This window comes from Globicephala melas, chromosome 3 (genome assembly GCF_963455315.2).
Source record: "Globicephala melas chromosome 3, mGloMel1.2, whole genome shotgun sequence".
Taxonomy (NCBI): Eukaryota; Metazoa; Chordata; class Mammalia; order Artiodactyla; family Delphinidae; genus Globicephala; species Globicephala melas.
The window spans coordinates 77,788,647-77,803,994 of NC_083316.1; the positions used below are offsets into that span (position 1 = coordinate 77,788,647).

Sequence of the window (15,348 nt, forward strand, 5' to 3'; positions counted from 1 at the left end):
TGCTCCCTCAGTGTCCTGTGCACACTGTCACAGCCCCACGTGCCACGCACTACATTAACTGTTCACGTGCTCCCCCTACAGTAGTGTGGGCTTCTGAGGTTGGCAAGCCACGCTCTATCCGTTTGCAGCCCCCGTGCCTAGGGAATGCCCGATGTGTGCCAGCTGTTTGTTGACATGAGCTAATCAGAGGATATTTCCTGGTGAGAGAATCTATTTCCTGAAATGATGAATCAAATTTGTAATGTACAATATCATCAGGTATAACCTGTCGACCTCGTATAATGTTTACAAGGTGCGTACGTAGGATACACGTGAAATGACCCAATGCCATGTTTCTGTCCCCCTGCATAGGATAAAGATGGAAAACCACTACTGCCAAAGGAGCCCAAGGAACCACTCCCAGTAAGCAAGCCAGTTTTCTCTGAGTGTATCTCTCTCCTTTGGCCCCGATGGTTAATGCGGGGAGGGCATAGCTTTCTGTGGAATGAGTTGATCAGCATATAAACAGTGACAACATTTTGAAGAGACTGATGAGGTGGTGTTTGTTGATACATTTCCTGGTTCTTTGCAGCCCTTGAGTGAAGACTTCCTCCTTGATGCTTTGTCCAAGGACTTCGCCGTTCCCCCAAGCACTTCACCTCTTGTAAGTCTTCTGAGATTCCTGGTTTTATTTCCGTACTTTTAGGGTAGCAGAAATAAATGGAAACTTGTGACTTAGAACCTGATGTGGGAGCTGAGGAAACAATCACAAAATTAATGGCCCTCAACACACTGTAGCCATAAAAAATGTGTTCCATTTGAAATATTGGTCCAGCACAGTGGATGTTTTCGACCATGTAACTAATTGAACCAATGAGCATGTACTCTATCACGTATACCTATGAAAAGAGAATTTAAAATTGAGTTGTCCAATACATTTGAAAAATAAATGCATAAAAATATGAAAAATACTGAAAAGCATTTTTCAGTATTTTTAGGGAAGATTAACCCAACTAAACACCAGGATTTATTAACAGTAATGACAAAAAATACAGTTCTGATTCAGAAAGCGAAGCCACAGGCCAATGGGAAAGAAATCCAGAAATGAACATAAATGACAGATTCAGTGTTTCTTTAAAATGAGAAAAGAAATCATTATTTCAGAAAGATTCTAGAATAATATACCATTTAACATTAAGAAAAAAATGATACAACTGAAGCTTCTTCATCCCATATACCAAGTATTAAAACAATAGTAGCACATAATTTTACACCTAATACATGATCAGAATTAAAATGTGATAAATCTCTAATTTAGGCAAGCAAGGCCATGGGAAACAGGCATGGCCATTCGTTGCTTGTGGCACTGTGAATTTCTAGCAACTTTGAGAGGGCACTTGGCAGAATATAGCTAGCACCATAAAAAAAGCCACTTCTAGAAATTATTCAGAGCAATTAATTACAGAGAAGAAAGCTGAAAACTCCAAACAACCTAAACGTGCAACAAGAAATGTATAAACTACAGTACTCTAAATCAGTAGCTTGTTGAACGTTTAGGATTAATAAATGGGAATAGGAAATTGTATAAAATAATGTATGGAATAGGACGTAGAATAAAAATGGCTCTTAAGATGCTGTGTTGCTGTGCTTCCATTTGGATCAAGAGAAAAACAATCAAAAAGCTATACTGAGAGTTGTATTTAAGAGATGGTATGTGGGCATAATTTGCATACACCATATGACTGGTCAAAATCTTTTTTTTGTTTGTTTTCTTACAAAAGCAATTAGAAGATGCTAAACTTTCAGCTGTCATCTCTGAAGTGGTTTCCCAAACCCCAGCTCCAACCAACCACTCTGCAGATCCACCCCCAGACACTCCGGTAAGCAACAGAGTTTATGAGTACTTTCTTCAGCAGCAACAACAAGGAGAAAGAAAATAGGACTCCTCCTCAGAGTAAATGAAAATCAACAAAATTGTTAGGAAGAACAGGCACCTTCCGTTTCAGAAGAGGTAAGACTGGTGAGACAGGGAGATGACAGAGAATATCTAAAATGATTAAATTTATAAAACAATGTATATGAAAGTATTTTACACACAGTGAAGGAGCTTAATATTGTTGCTTTATTAGAATTGAAGTACAATAATGTGCACTGTGTATATGTTCAGATTAGATTTTTAAAAATTATTTAGCTTTCCTGATAATTGATGTTCTCCTCCTTTATATTTTTCCTGATCCATGCTATAAATACTACTCATTATTTAACCTCAAGTTTACTTTAAGGAATTGCTCAGTGTTTGAGCTTCTCTCTGCCCCTAAAATTCACAAACTCCTCATGGAATAGCATTGTCTTCCTCCCATTCACACCAGTAAAAACTTGTCATTTTCATGCTAGTAATAGAAGAACCTTAGTATCAATACTGTTTTAATTATTTACATGTTCTGAGGTAAGACTGTGGGACCAGAGCTTTTCCAGACTTCCTTGATTGATTTTCTTTGCAGTACCAAATTATACATTATCCAGGAGACCACGGCACATCAAAAGATAAAGAAATCGCCCTAAACCAGATCCCCATGGTTGAGACCCATCCTTGGTTGAGAAGAAGTGCCCCATCTGCTAGTTGGAGATGAAGTAGCTTTAGTGAAGTCAGCTATGCTTCCTTTCCTTTTGATGAAGCATCAAAGCTTACTTAGTACTGTACTCTGAGATTCTGAGTGAATTTTCATCCTGTTGGGTTAATGTGGGATCATCTGAGAACATCCAGAGGCACAAATGACAAAGCCCAGACCCAGCTGTGGGTAGCACCACCATTAGCTGCTATAATCCTGGGCTCTAATGAAGCACTTAAAACCAGTAAAATGCCCTCTCTCCATGTGTCTGTGTGTGTGTCTGTGTATGTACACACAGCCACAATGACAGAAGTCCCTGTGCAACAGAAAGGAAGGCTGCCATTTACACTTCAATTCTTTTTTTTTTTTTTGCGGTACGCGGGCCTCTCACTGCTGCGGCCTCTCCCGTTGCGGAGCACAGGCTCCAGATGCGCAGGCTCAGCGGCCATGGCTCACGGGCCCAGCCGCTCTGCGGCATGTGGGATCTTCCCAGACCAGGGCACGATCCCATGTCCCCTGCATCAGCAGGCGGGCTCTCAACCGCTGCGCCACTAGGGAAGCCCTACACTTCAATTCTTAATACTCAGATTCTAGGGGCCCCTGTGATTGAGGCTGTTAATAAACGTCCACAATCAAAAGCCTTTTTGCGTTTCACAGGTATGTTTTAGAATGACACCTTTACCATCACTTTTCCCATCAGAGTTTCTAGTGTTAGTTAATATTTTGTTTGAAGATATCATTAAAACTAGGTATAAATCTTTCTTTACAGGAATACAGTTGGGAATCAAAGAGTAAACTAAGCTATCATAATTCATGTGACTTTTCTTTGCTGGGAACATACTGTTACATATATTGAAAGCATCATAAGACATAGTTTCTAGAAGAATCAGTCCAGGAACCCCATCTTTTTAGGGAGGGACCTATTTTCTCAGAAGAGAAAGACATCCAGGGGTGGGGCGGGGTAGACGGGTGCAGACAAGTGCTGAGAGTGAAAGACAAGAAGGAGCACCAAGCAAGGATCGCCGATCCAGCGCCTCTGCCCACCTGCCCATCTCCCTGGTGACAACCCCATAAGCTTATAGAAGTCTTAGTGGCAGTGTCAGGGCTGCACTCCAACGGGCGACCTCATTTGGCTAACCAGTGACTGATTCAGATTTACTTTTTAGCGGAGTGACGACAAAGAACTTGACGATGCCCTGGATCAACTTTCTGACAGTCTCGGGCAAAGAAAGCCTGATCCAGATGAGAACAAACCCCTAGAGGATAAAGTCAAGGTAAAAGAAAAATCATTAATAAGTGAAAATTGAAAGTTATTATAGCACAGAATACCCTACCCTCCACACAAAGGGGAAAACCCGCTCTGACTTTGCCTGGAGTCAGTGAACAGTTGGATAAGTTCAGCCTCTGACTTTGCCTGGAGTCAGTGAACGGTTGGATAACTTCAGCCTAATTTTTTCCTACTCCATGGTCTATGTCGTGTCTCTTTCCTCTCTGAGGTCTGTGCTATGGCACAGATTCAGGCAAACGTCCTGTTCATGAGGCTAGACTTTGTGATGATGGAAAAGCCAGCCCTGCTTTGTTAATTTTATTCTCTTCCCACATTTTTTCTTGGTTGTATCTGGCAGTAAGTTTATCATACATATCTGATGCACACATGTGCATTTTTTAGGTTCACAAGTTGTGTAAATGTAGTGGCAGAGTCTTCCCTAGCAGTCATCCCTGCTATCGAAACTAACTGCATTGGACCAGGAGTTCAGCACCACAGAGGTGTCCACAAGGTGCAGACTCTTAATGCTATATATCTTGTACAACATGTAGAAGTGTACTTATTTATACTTAATATTCAGTACTTAACAGTCCATTTAGCTTGGAACCAGAAAGGTAACGTCCCACACAAATCTATGTCTCAAAGACAGGGCATTTCAAAGAATCCTTAGGTCTCGATTCTACCATTGTCATAGGAATATCGAGGTGAACTTAACCTGTATTTGAAAAATGAAATTATAATGATGCAGAAAAATAAAATCTGTACCCCACCCCTGGGATGGGGAGCTGTTCCTGAATCCAGGACCGAGAGACCAGCCACGTCCCACTGAGGCACGGATGCTGGGAGGTGGGTACTGCTTACTCAACAGCAGGTATTTGCTCACCTGCAACACAAACAAACAGCACGTCCCTTCAGATTTGCTCCTGTCCTGGTCCTTCAGGGCTCCTTCTAAAGAGGCAAAGTTGTAAATAGTACCTCTTAAGTGCCAAAGTACAGCAACTTGATTTTTTTATTTAAAAAGTGAAACAGTGAAAGATATTTCATAACCGTGGGTTTTTATCTCCTTCCATGGTTTCTGAAGATAATTATTTAATCATTTACTTCCATTTAAGATACAGGTAGAAAATTAATAGGTGTGGATTGACAAACAGAAGCACTGGGTTTACTTGTTTCCATCAACTGAAAGTCTGTTGACATTGTTGTTCTCTCGCTTACAAATTTAAAAGAGACCCTATTTTTTTTGCCTCAGAAAAGTCCAGTAAATGCTGAATGCTGCATTTTAGAATGTACTCTCTAAGTGAAGGCGGAACTGAATCGTAATTATATACGTTCAATGTTTACAGGAAAAAGTGAAAGCTGAACACAGAGACAAGCTGGGAGAAAGGGATGACACCCTCCCACCTAAATATCAACATCTCTTGGATGATGACAAGGAGGTAAATGAGGGCAATGTCTAGGTTAGATGGATATATGCTCCAAAGCATTTGAGATCCACACCTCACTTGAAATGAATAGGAGGTACACTGTAACAATAGCATAAAAATGTAACATGACTGATGTTTTTAATCTGTCCCCACTGAGCAGGCTGTCTAGAATTCTGTTTAATATTTATTTGAGCCAGTACTGTTGGATGTTTACTGCGCTGGGCACTGTGGCATAGAGAGTTGAATAATGTTCATTCACTCACTGATGCTTAACAGTGATTCTGTGGCATGTACATATATGAATTCTCCTTGCAAGAAAAGGCTATAAAAAGAATGATATTTGTAATCTTGACTGAAGCAGAGTTTCTCTGTTGAAGGAGAACAGAAAAAGAGCTAGTATTGGAATAATTCATAGGGCAAATACGACCCCTCCAAGACCTGCTGTCTCTCTTTCTTCTCCTACAACACCACCTGTGCTGTTGAGAGTGAAGACAGACAAAGCCATATTCCCAGTCACAAGTCCTATTTCTCTATCTAAATGCACTCCGTCAAGAAGTCTCTGTCTTTGTCTCTAACATGGAAGCCAGTTTCGCTTAGGTCAACCTGGTCTGTACCCTACCCCTTCCTATTTGGCTCTTAGTTGCAAGTCCATTAGATGTTAAATAACCCTTTCCAGGTCTGTTCACCCAATAAAAAACAAGGAAGTGTAAATTACATCATCTTTCTCATTCTGCATGTGAGGGGTTTGATGGCTGTGGTTTATAGAATATTATCAGCTGCAGTGTCTTCTGTTACAGGAATCTGTTCTCGCTTGTGTCAAATAGTCACAATAGCAGCTGTGCATCCTGCTAGAATCCTCCCTGCTTTGATAGTCACGTGTGACTCTGCTGTATTCTTTAGGAAATGTATTATTTAGTAGCCTTGCCTTTGCAGATGGGAAAAATCCCTGATGAGTTGTCCTTGTAATCTTCACTGAAAAAAATCTATCTATAGACCATTCCTTCCCAAGTGTAATAAGCTATAGTAGATAAGCATATAGTCAATTAGTAAATAAGACATAAAAACACAAGTTACTTTTTGTAACATTTTAACTAGAATTATACAATGACAAAGTTGCTAAAATAGTGTTTCTTTCACTTCTAGGAAAAGACTCACCCTTGCATTTTCTCCAAGGCTATTGAAATAGTTATAGGGTAGGCGTTAAGCAAAGCTGGTGAAGAAATGATAGGGACACAGGTTTATCAGTTATGCAAGTCTATACAGTCGTCCCTTGGTGTCCATGGAGCATTAGTTCCAGGACCCCCAGATACCAATGTCTGAGGATGCTCAAATCCCTTATATAAAATGGCATAGTATTTCCCTGTAACCCTACACACATTCTCCTCTATACCTTAAATCATCTCTAGATCACTCAGAATACCTAATACAATGTAAGTGCCATGTAAGTAGTTGCCAGCATGTGGCAGATTCAAATTTTGCTTTTTGGAACTTTCTAGAATTTTATTTCCCTAAATATTTTCGATCTGCCGTTTGGTTGAATCTGCCAATGCAGAATCCACAGATGCAGGGGGCTGACTGAACTCCATTTCAAGTCACTGGATAAGAGATTATATAAATACCGACTACACCTAAGTAAACCTTTACAAAAATTTGTTTAACCAAGAGTCTGCTTTGTTTCTAAGGGCAAATCAGCGACGCCACCTACAAAGAAACCCGAGGCATCAGAGGTAAATACCGTATCCGCGTATTTCCGTAAAAAAGATTTTTTTAAACTCTAGCTGCGACTTTTACATTTTAGAAATCTGAAATTCACTGAATGCCTACCTTGTGCTTGGTGGGATGCCAAGGCACGTGTGTAAGAAAGAGTGTATTATTTCTGTCTTCCCAAGTCCATTCAAGCTAGGCAGTTCCATTTTCCAGGTTAGAAAATCAAAGCTCAGAGAATACAAAGAAACTTGTGTAAAACAGTAGAAGAAAATAGAGCTGGCAAGATTTTCCTGTTTTAAAATATCTCTTTTGTAATACACTAGTCTGTTAGGAAAAGAATGTCAGCAAGGTTTTCTATTAAACAAACATATTTTCAGGGATGTGGGGAAATGTCCTACGTAGCATCTTTGCCTTGTGCTTCTTCCCTGATGGTTATTTCTGTTAAAATCTCAGAAAGCTGCAGATGCCCAAGACCCCATTGATGCCCTCTCAGGGGACTTTGACAGCTGTCCCTCAACTACAGAAACCTCAGAGAACACAGCAAAGGTACTGTGCTCTTTCCTATTGACTTGCTTTGAATGTCTATATATACACAAACACACACATATGTATATAATACATATATATTTTTATATTGTAAAATAAACTGGTTAATGCCATCGAGAACTTGAAAAGAAAAAAATTCTATAATTCTGCTACTCCACAAACACTATTATTTGGTATATTTCTTACCTTTTTCCATATGTATATTTTACATAGTTGTACTTATTGTCCACATATAATACATTGCTTAACATTATTTCTTAAATGTTTTCCATGTTGCTTTATAATCTCCATAGCTACCATTTTTGATCGCCACACTATATTGTTGTACAACAGTAATGCTTCATCTGTGTTCATTTAAAATGAGAGCAGTCCCTCACTATATACCACGCCCCTTGCCCTCTGGGGCTTCCTCCCCTTTTCTGCCCGGAGCAGCTGGCTGACTCTCCTACTCACCTGTCAGGACCCAGTTCAAACATCAGCTTCTCCTGGAAGACTTCCCTGTCTGCTTCTCCCTTCGCAGATCAGGGATGTTGCCTACGTGCCCTCTCTGCACTGTGGGTTACCTGTCACATGTGCATCACACCACTGAGCTGCATGCAGCAGTGATGTGTCTGGTACCTCTGTGCTCAGCATTAGCAAAATGCCTGGTACACAGCAGGTGCTTAAAACATGATCAAAAGCGAATGAAAAAATGTGTAATCCATCAACTAGAGGGAAAAGTGACATGAGTGCCCTTCATTGTTATTTCAGAAAAATTAAAATTGCACATCTCTTTGCTATTGTTTTGGCTGTTATTAAACATATCTCCCAATCAATCAATCAATCACTGAATTGTCAGTCTTGCCCATCTTGGGTGATTTAATTTCTAGACCACATCAGCATCCTATCTATCTCTCACTCCTGGAACTTCATAAATAATGCCTTTCTGGTGAATGGACTTTCTTTTTGTATAGGACTTGCCCTAGGCTCTCCCTGGTTGTTACATTCTCTTCCATAACACTGAAAACAAAGTGTCCTGTTGGCACAGAAAAACCAATCCTGATAGAAACAAGCTGTTTTGGTGAGCAAAATACAGTCTGGGTGAACGAGCATCATCAGTGTGACTCATCTTTTCCTCATTTTTATCCTTTTTACCCGCCACCTTGAACACCTCTGTGTACTTTCAGTGTTGTTCGAAAAATCATGACTAAAATACTCAATTTAATTAAATTGGAGATTCCAGGCTACTAAAAAGAATAATCTGGATTGATTTGATAGCAGCAGCAGTTAATTGCTAGATGGAGTGTTGATAGCAAGAGCCTCATTACATTTCCTTTGCTTTAGGACAAAGACAAGAAGACTGCTTCCAGCTCCAAAGCACCCAAGAACGGGGGTGAAGCAAAGGATTCTGCAAAGGTAAACTGAAGAGTAAATAGACTACAAATTAACTTGGCAATGACATCGAGTGGTGTATCCCTAGTCAGTTAGTTTCTGATTGGGACCTATTCAGAATAAAATAATTTTTAAATACTATCTGTCCCCTAGCATGTCTTGGTAAAGAAATTGAAGTTTTAGAGACATTTAAAGTAACTGATACTTTAGAAATCCGAGTGAACATTCTTAACACAATTGAAGTTTCCTGCATTCCTAGCCCTTGTCACACAAAGTCCCACTGTCAGCTGTGCTAGTCTGGAATGAGTGCAGGCCCTCTCCCCTTCATCAGACCCCACAAACCTCATGCTCTCTCGTAGCTGCTTTCCCTCACTGTGTGCAGATAGCCTTGCCTTCTACTTCAAAGAGAAAATCGAGGCTGCCTTGCAGAAAATAACCAAGATCCCCTTCCTACCTGCCTCCCAACAAACCCTCTCCCCTCTTGCCCTGCAGCCCCTTCTTTCTCTCAGGGGGTCAATAACTCTCTCCGGTATCTTTGTCTGAATTCTTTTCCCTTGTAATACAAACACATTCAAATTCTTTCATAACTTCAAAAGCCCTATTTCCCTCCATCCCTTCACCTCCTCGAAAGATTTGTCCCTATGACCCTGCTTCCTCTTTCTGAGCTCTGCCCGAGAACAGCAATGACACGCTGGTTGCTTTATCGCTGGTACCTTATCTATCCTTAGTTTACGTGATCTCTCAGGTATGCTCTTAGGCATCAGAGTTGATGCTGTAATGGACTGTGACTTCGGGGAATGTTGGGATGGGTGAATCTATTTTATGCCTTCAGCTCTCCAAAACCCAGACTGCCACTTCCTACTCCACATTTCCACTTGGATAAACACTGACAGTACAGATCCATATACTATATTTCATCAAATCTAAATCACCATCAGTTATATATCATTAAGAAAAAATGTCAACAACTTGATTATGATGTTATTCATCATAACAACCAGCAAATTAAGACATGTTAAAATGTGTGTGTGTGGGGGGGGGGCAAGGGAGGTGACACCACCAGGGAATGTGGTTTATATGAATCTTGGAACATGGAAGTAGTATATGAAATTGAGAAGATCTTACAGTTTCTGTGATTCAATCTACTCACATTAAATACTAGTAGTCTTTCCTCCCAGGTGATACCTAATTTTTCACATTGCTCTAGAAAGCAAAACTAAGACTAATGAGTAGAAGTTATAGGGTCTGGTTTCTTAGAGTTGGGCATTAATTCAGCACAACACTTGGAAGTTTCCTATTAAAATTACTGAAACTGTGGCCAGGGAAGGAATGGAAATTGGATTAGAAAACTTCTAGGTCCCCTCCAATTCTAAAAACATAGGATTCAAATGGTTATGACTATGATCCCAAGTATAATGAGAAATAAAAGATACAGGTTTAAAAACAATAGTCCAGCTGAATCAAAACTCTTAAAAAACAAGATAGTGAGTTCCAGTTCAAGATGGTGATGTAAAGAAGATCCTCAACTCACCTTGTCCCATGGAAACACCAGATCTACAGCTGCATATGTGACCATTTCCTCTAGGAAAAAACCCCCAAATTATCCGTGTGACTCCTATTTATCTGGCAAATGAGAGAAGGCTGGCATCAAAGAGGGTAGGAGAGGCTAGGACACAGTCTCAACATAAACTCCACCCCAACACAGCAACCGACCATCAGGAGCAAACTCAAAACTTCTCCCTGCAGATCAAAAAATTTGAAGCCCACATCAGCACCCAACCTTAAAGACCACCTGAGAAATGAGCCCCCAAAACATCTAGCTTTGAAAGCCCATGGAGCTTGTGTCCAGAAGACCCACAAGGCTACAGCAAACTGAGAAACAGTTCTTAAAGGACTTGTGAGCTCTGACTCATCTGCCCACCCCAAAGCAATCAGAGATACAGTTCTTGGCCGGCTACCATCCCCAGAGTACTGCACAGACAGCAGACTAAAACATATACCCCCAGTCTTTCTGTGTAAGAGGCCTACTTGCTTGTCCTGGAGCTTTGGCCTGAGGGGCAGGCTTCCGGTTTGGCACACATCTAGACACCTACGGATGTGCTCTTAGGAAATGTAAGCCATCTTTGTGCTGTTTCTCCACCTCGCTCCAGGTCACCAGCATCTCTTAGAAAGGGGGCTTATACACTCATCTAGAGGTCCAATTTTTGTAACTGCCACCCAGGGGACACTTGCTGATCACCTGGCTCTGGTAGCCAGCAGGACTTATGCTTGTGGTCCATCCTACAAGACTATATATATTTGTATATTTTAAAACCTGCTACCTGTGGAACTGGCTTCCATTCAGCCTGAATCTAGGTGCTGAGATTCTCCCCTTTGGGACACTGACACACACACGCACACCCTCAACTACTGTGAACCACTGAAAATAAAATAGGCAGCTTGAACACTTACAATGTTTTGAGAGACGATCAAGAGTTAGGGCAGGGTTTAACAGTACGGTTCATCTCCTACCTGAGGCCACTCCTTTAAGACTGGGAGAGGTGGTTGTTTTATCTAATGCACAGAAACCAACACAGAGAGTCAAGGAAAATGAAGAAACAGAGGAGTATGTTCCAAACAATTAAAACCTCATGATAAAAATCTTAATGAAGTGATTTACCTGATGAGTTAAAAATAAGTCATAAATTTGCTCACCAAACTTGGGGGAGGAATGGATGAACACAGTGAGAACTTCAACAAAGAGATAGGAAAATACAAGAAAGTAACAAATAGAAGCCACAGAGCTGAAATATACAGTAACTGAACTAAAAAACACACTAGAGGGGTTTAACAGCAGACTAGAAGAAGCAGAAGAAAGGATCACTGAACTCAAAGACAAAGCAATGGGATTCACCCAATCAAAGCAGCAAAAAGAAAAAAAATGAAAAAAAAAAAAGTAAAGATCACTGAAAGGACTTATGGGACAACATCACACAAACCAACACAGACGACCATCTGCATTCCAGGAGTCCCAGAAGGAGAAGTGAGAGAGAAAGGGACAAAGAACTTATTTGAAGAAATATGGCTAAAACTTTCCCTAACATGAGTAAGGCAACAGACAACCATATCCAGGAAGCCCAGAGCCTTCCAAATAAGAACCCAAAGACACCCATATCAAAGACACATTACAATTAAAATATCAAAAGTTAAAGACAAGGAGAGAAACTTAAGTGAACCAAGAAAAAAATAACTTTTTACATACAAGGGAACTCCCTCAAGACTCTCAGCAGATTTTCAGCAGAAACTTTGCAAGCCATAAAGGAGTGTCATGATATATTCAAAGTGCTGAAAGAAAAAACTTCCAAGAATACTCTTCTTGGAAAAGTCATTCAGAATTGAAGGAAAGAACAAGTTTTTCCAGTAAGCAAAAGCTAAAGGAGTTCATCACCACTAAAAAAGACTTCTTTAAGCTGGAAAGGGTGCTAATTAGTAACAGGAAAACATATCAAAGTATAAATCTCACTGGTAAAGGTTAACATACAGTAAAATTCAGAATAGTCTAATGTTGTAAAGCTGGTGGATTAATCACTTATAAAGCTAGTATGAAGGTTAAAAGACAAAAGTAGTAAAAATAACTATAATTATAATAATTAATGGATACACAGGATTAAAAGATGTAAAATGGACATCAAAAACATAAAATAGGGGGTGGGGGAGTAAAAATGTAAAGCATTCAAACATAACTTGTTATTGACTTAAAATATAAATGTTAAGTTGTTATATGTAAGCCTTATGGTAGCCACAAAGTAAAAACCTATAGTAGATACACAAGAGAGAAAGAGAAAGGAACCTAAGCATACTACTATAGAAAATGATCAAATCACAAAAGAGAGCAAGAGAAGAAGGAACAAAGGAACTACAGAACAGCCAGAAAATAATTAACAAAATGGCAATAAGTACATACTTATTAATAAATATTTTAAAAGTAAATGGGCTAAATTCCTCTATCAAAAGACAGAGTGGCAGAAGGGATAAAAAAGCAAGACCATCTATATGCTGCCTACAAGGAACTCACTTCAAATTTAAGGACAGACTGAAGAGATGGAAAAAATATTCCATGCATATGGAAACCAAAACAAAGCTGGGGTAGCTATACTTACACCAGACAAAATAGTCTTTAAAACAAAAACTGTAATAAGAGACAAGAACAACATTAAATAATGATAAAGGGGTTGATGCACAAGAGGATTTAACATTTGTAAATAGTTATGTACCCAACATAGGAATGTCTAAATATATAAAGCAAATATTAACAGATCTAAGGGGATAAATGGTAGGGGACTTTAATACCCCATTTTCATCAACTGATAGATCATCCAGACAGAAAATCAATAAGGAAACACTGGCCTTAAATGACATGTTATAGCAGTTGTACTTAATAGCTATATACAGAACATTTGATCCAGAGCCACAGAATACACATTTCCTCAAATGTACATGGAACATTCTCCAGAATATATCATATGTTAGGCCACAAAACAACTCTTAATAAATTTAAGAAGACTGACATCATATCAGGCATCCTTTTTACTACAATGGTATGAAACTAGAAATCAATTATAAGAAGAAACTGGAAAATTCACAAACATGTGGATTTCATAAACAATATGCTACTCAACAACCAATGAATGGGTTAAAGAAGAAATCAAAAAAGAAATTAAAAAATACCTTGAGGGCTTCCCTGGTGGCACAGTGGTTGAGAGTCCGCCTGCCGATGCAGGGAACATGGGTTCGTGCCCCAGTCCGGGAAGATCCCACATGCTGCATAGCGGCTAGGCCCGTGAGCCATGCCTGCTGAACCTGCGCATCCAGAGCCTGTGCTCCGCAACGGGAGAGGCCACAACAGTGAGAGGCCCGTGTACTGGGGAAAAAAAAAAAAAAAAACCTTGAGACAAATGAAAATGAAAACACAATATACCAAAATTGATGGGATCCAGAAGAAGTAGTTCTAGGAGGGAAGTTTATAGTGATAAATGCCTACCTCAAGAAATCAGAAAAATCTCAAACAACCTAACTTTATACCTCAAGGAACTAGAAGAAGAATAACAAATGAAGCCCAAAATCAGTAAAGGAAAGGAAATAACAAAAATCAGAACAGAACTAGATGAAAGAGATTAAAAAGACAATAGAAAAGATAAATAAAACTAAGAGCTGTTTTTTTGACAAGATAAAGTTCAGAAAACCTTTAGCTAGGCTGACCAGAAAAAAAAAAAGAGGACTCAGATAAAATCAAATGAAAAAGGAGACATTACAGCTGATACCACAGAAATACAAAGGATCATAAAAGACTGCTATGAACAATTATACACCAAATATTGGACACCTTGAAGAAAGAAACATACACCTACCAAGACTGAATCATGAAGAAATAGAACACATGAAAAGACCATTACTAGTAAGGAGATTGAATTGGTAATCATAAACCTCCCAACAAACAAAAGTCTGGGATCAGAGAGCTTCACTGGTGAATTCTACCATACATTTAAAGAAGACTTAAAACCAATCCCTCTCAAACTCTTCCAAAAATAGAAAAGGAGGGAATACTTCCAAACTCATTTTACAAGGCCACCATTATCCTGCTACCAAAACTAAGCCAGGGAACCAGAAGAGAAAATTACAGGCAAATATCCCTGATGAAAATATATGTATAAAATCCCCAACAAAATATTAGCAAACTGAATTCGACAGTACATTAGAAGAATCATACACCATGATCAAGTAGAACTCATTCCAGGGCTGCAAGGTGGTTCAACATCCGCAAATCAGTCAGTGTGATGATATGCCACATTAACAAAATGAAGGATAAAAATCATGATTATCTCAATAGATGCAGAAAAAGATCTGAAAACCCACATCCATTTATGGTAAAAACTCTCCACAAAGTGGATACAGAGGGAACATACCTCATCATAATAAGGGCCATACATAACAAACCCACAGCTATCATCACACTCAACGGTAAAAAGATGAAAACTTTTTCTCTAAGATCAGGAGAAAGACAAGGATACCCACTCTTGCCACTTATTAAACATAGTATTGGCAGTCCTAGCCACAGCAATTAGGCAAGAAAAAGAAATTAAAAGCATTCAAACTGGAAAGGAAGAACTAAAACTGTCCCTATTTGCAAAACTGACATATTATATAAAGAAAACCCAAAAGACTCCACCAAAAACTGATAGAATAAACAAATTCAGTAAAAGTGTAAGATACTCTTTCTAGACACTAATAACAAACTACAAGAAGGAGAAATAAACACATATATGCCATTTATAATGGCATGAAAAACCCTCAGAATAAATTTAACTGAGGTGAAAGACCTATCCAATGGGAATTATAAGACAGTAATAAAAGAAAGTGAAGAAGACATAAATAAATAGAAAGTTATTCCATGCTCATAGATTGAAAA

At 39.2% G+C, this 15,348-nt stretch overlaps 1 protein-coding gene across 13 annotated transcripts in view; it reads left to right on the forward strand.

Annotated features, from left to right (window-relative positions):
* Positions 1 to 15,348, forward strand: part of CAST (calpastatin) — a 133,006-nt gene that overhangs the window by 112,219 nt on the left and 5,439 nt on the right. For all 13 annotated transcript variants that reach the window (XM_060296040.1, XM_030848209.3, XM_060296036.2 and 10 more), the window contains 8 exons: positions 352 to 402; positions 572 to 643; positions 1,761 to 1,859; positions 3,755 to 3,862; positions 5,199 to 5,291; positions 6,962 to 7,006; positions 7,440 to 7,532; positions 8,856 to 8,927. In XM_060296040.1, the coding sequence (XP_060152023.1) occupies positions 352 to 402; positions 572 to 643; positions 1,761 to 1,859; positions 3,755 to 3,862; positions 5,199 to 5,291; positions 6,962 to 7,006; positions 7,440 to 7,532; positions 8,856 to 8,927 (633 nt within the window). The remainder of the gene's footprint in view (positions 1 to 351; positions 403 to 571; positions 644 to 1,760; positions 1,860 to 3,754; positions 3,863 to 5,198; positions 5,292 to 6,961; positions 7,007 to 7,439; positions 7,533 to 8,855; positions 8,928 to 15,348) is intronic.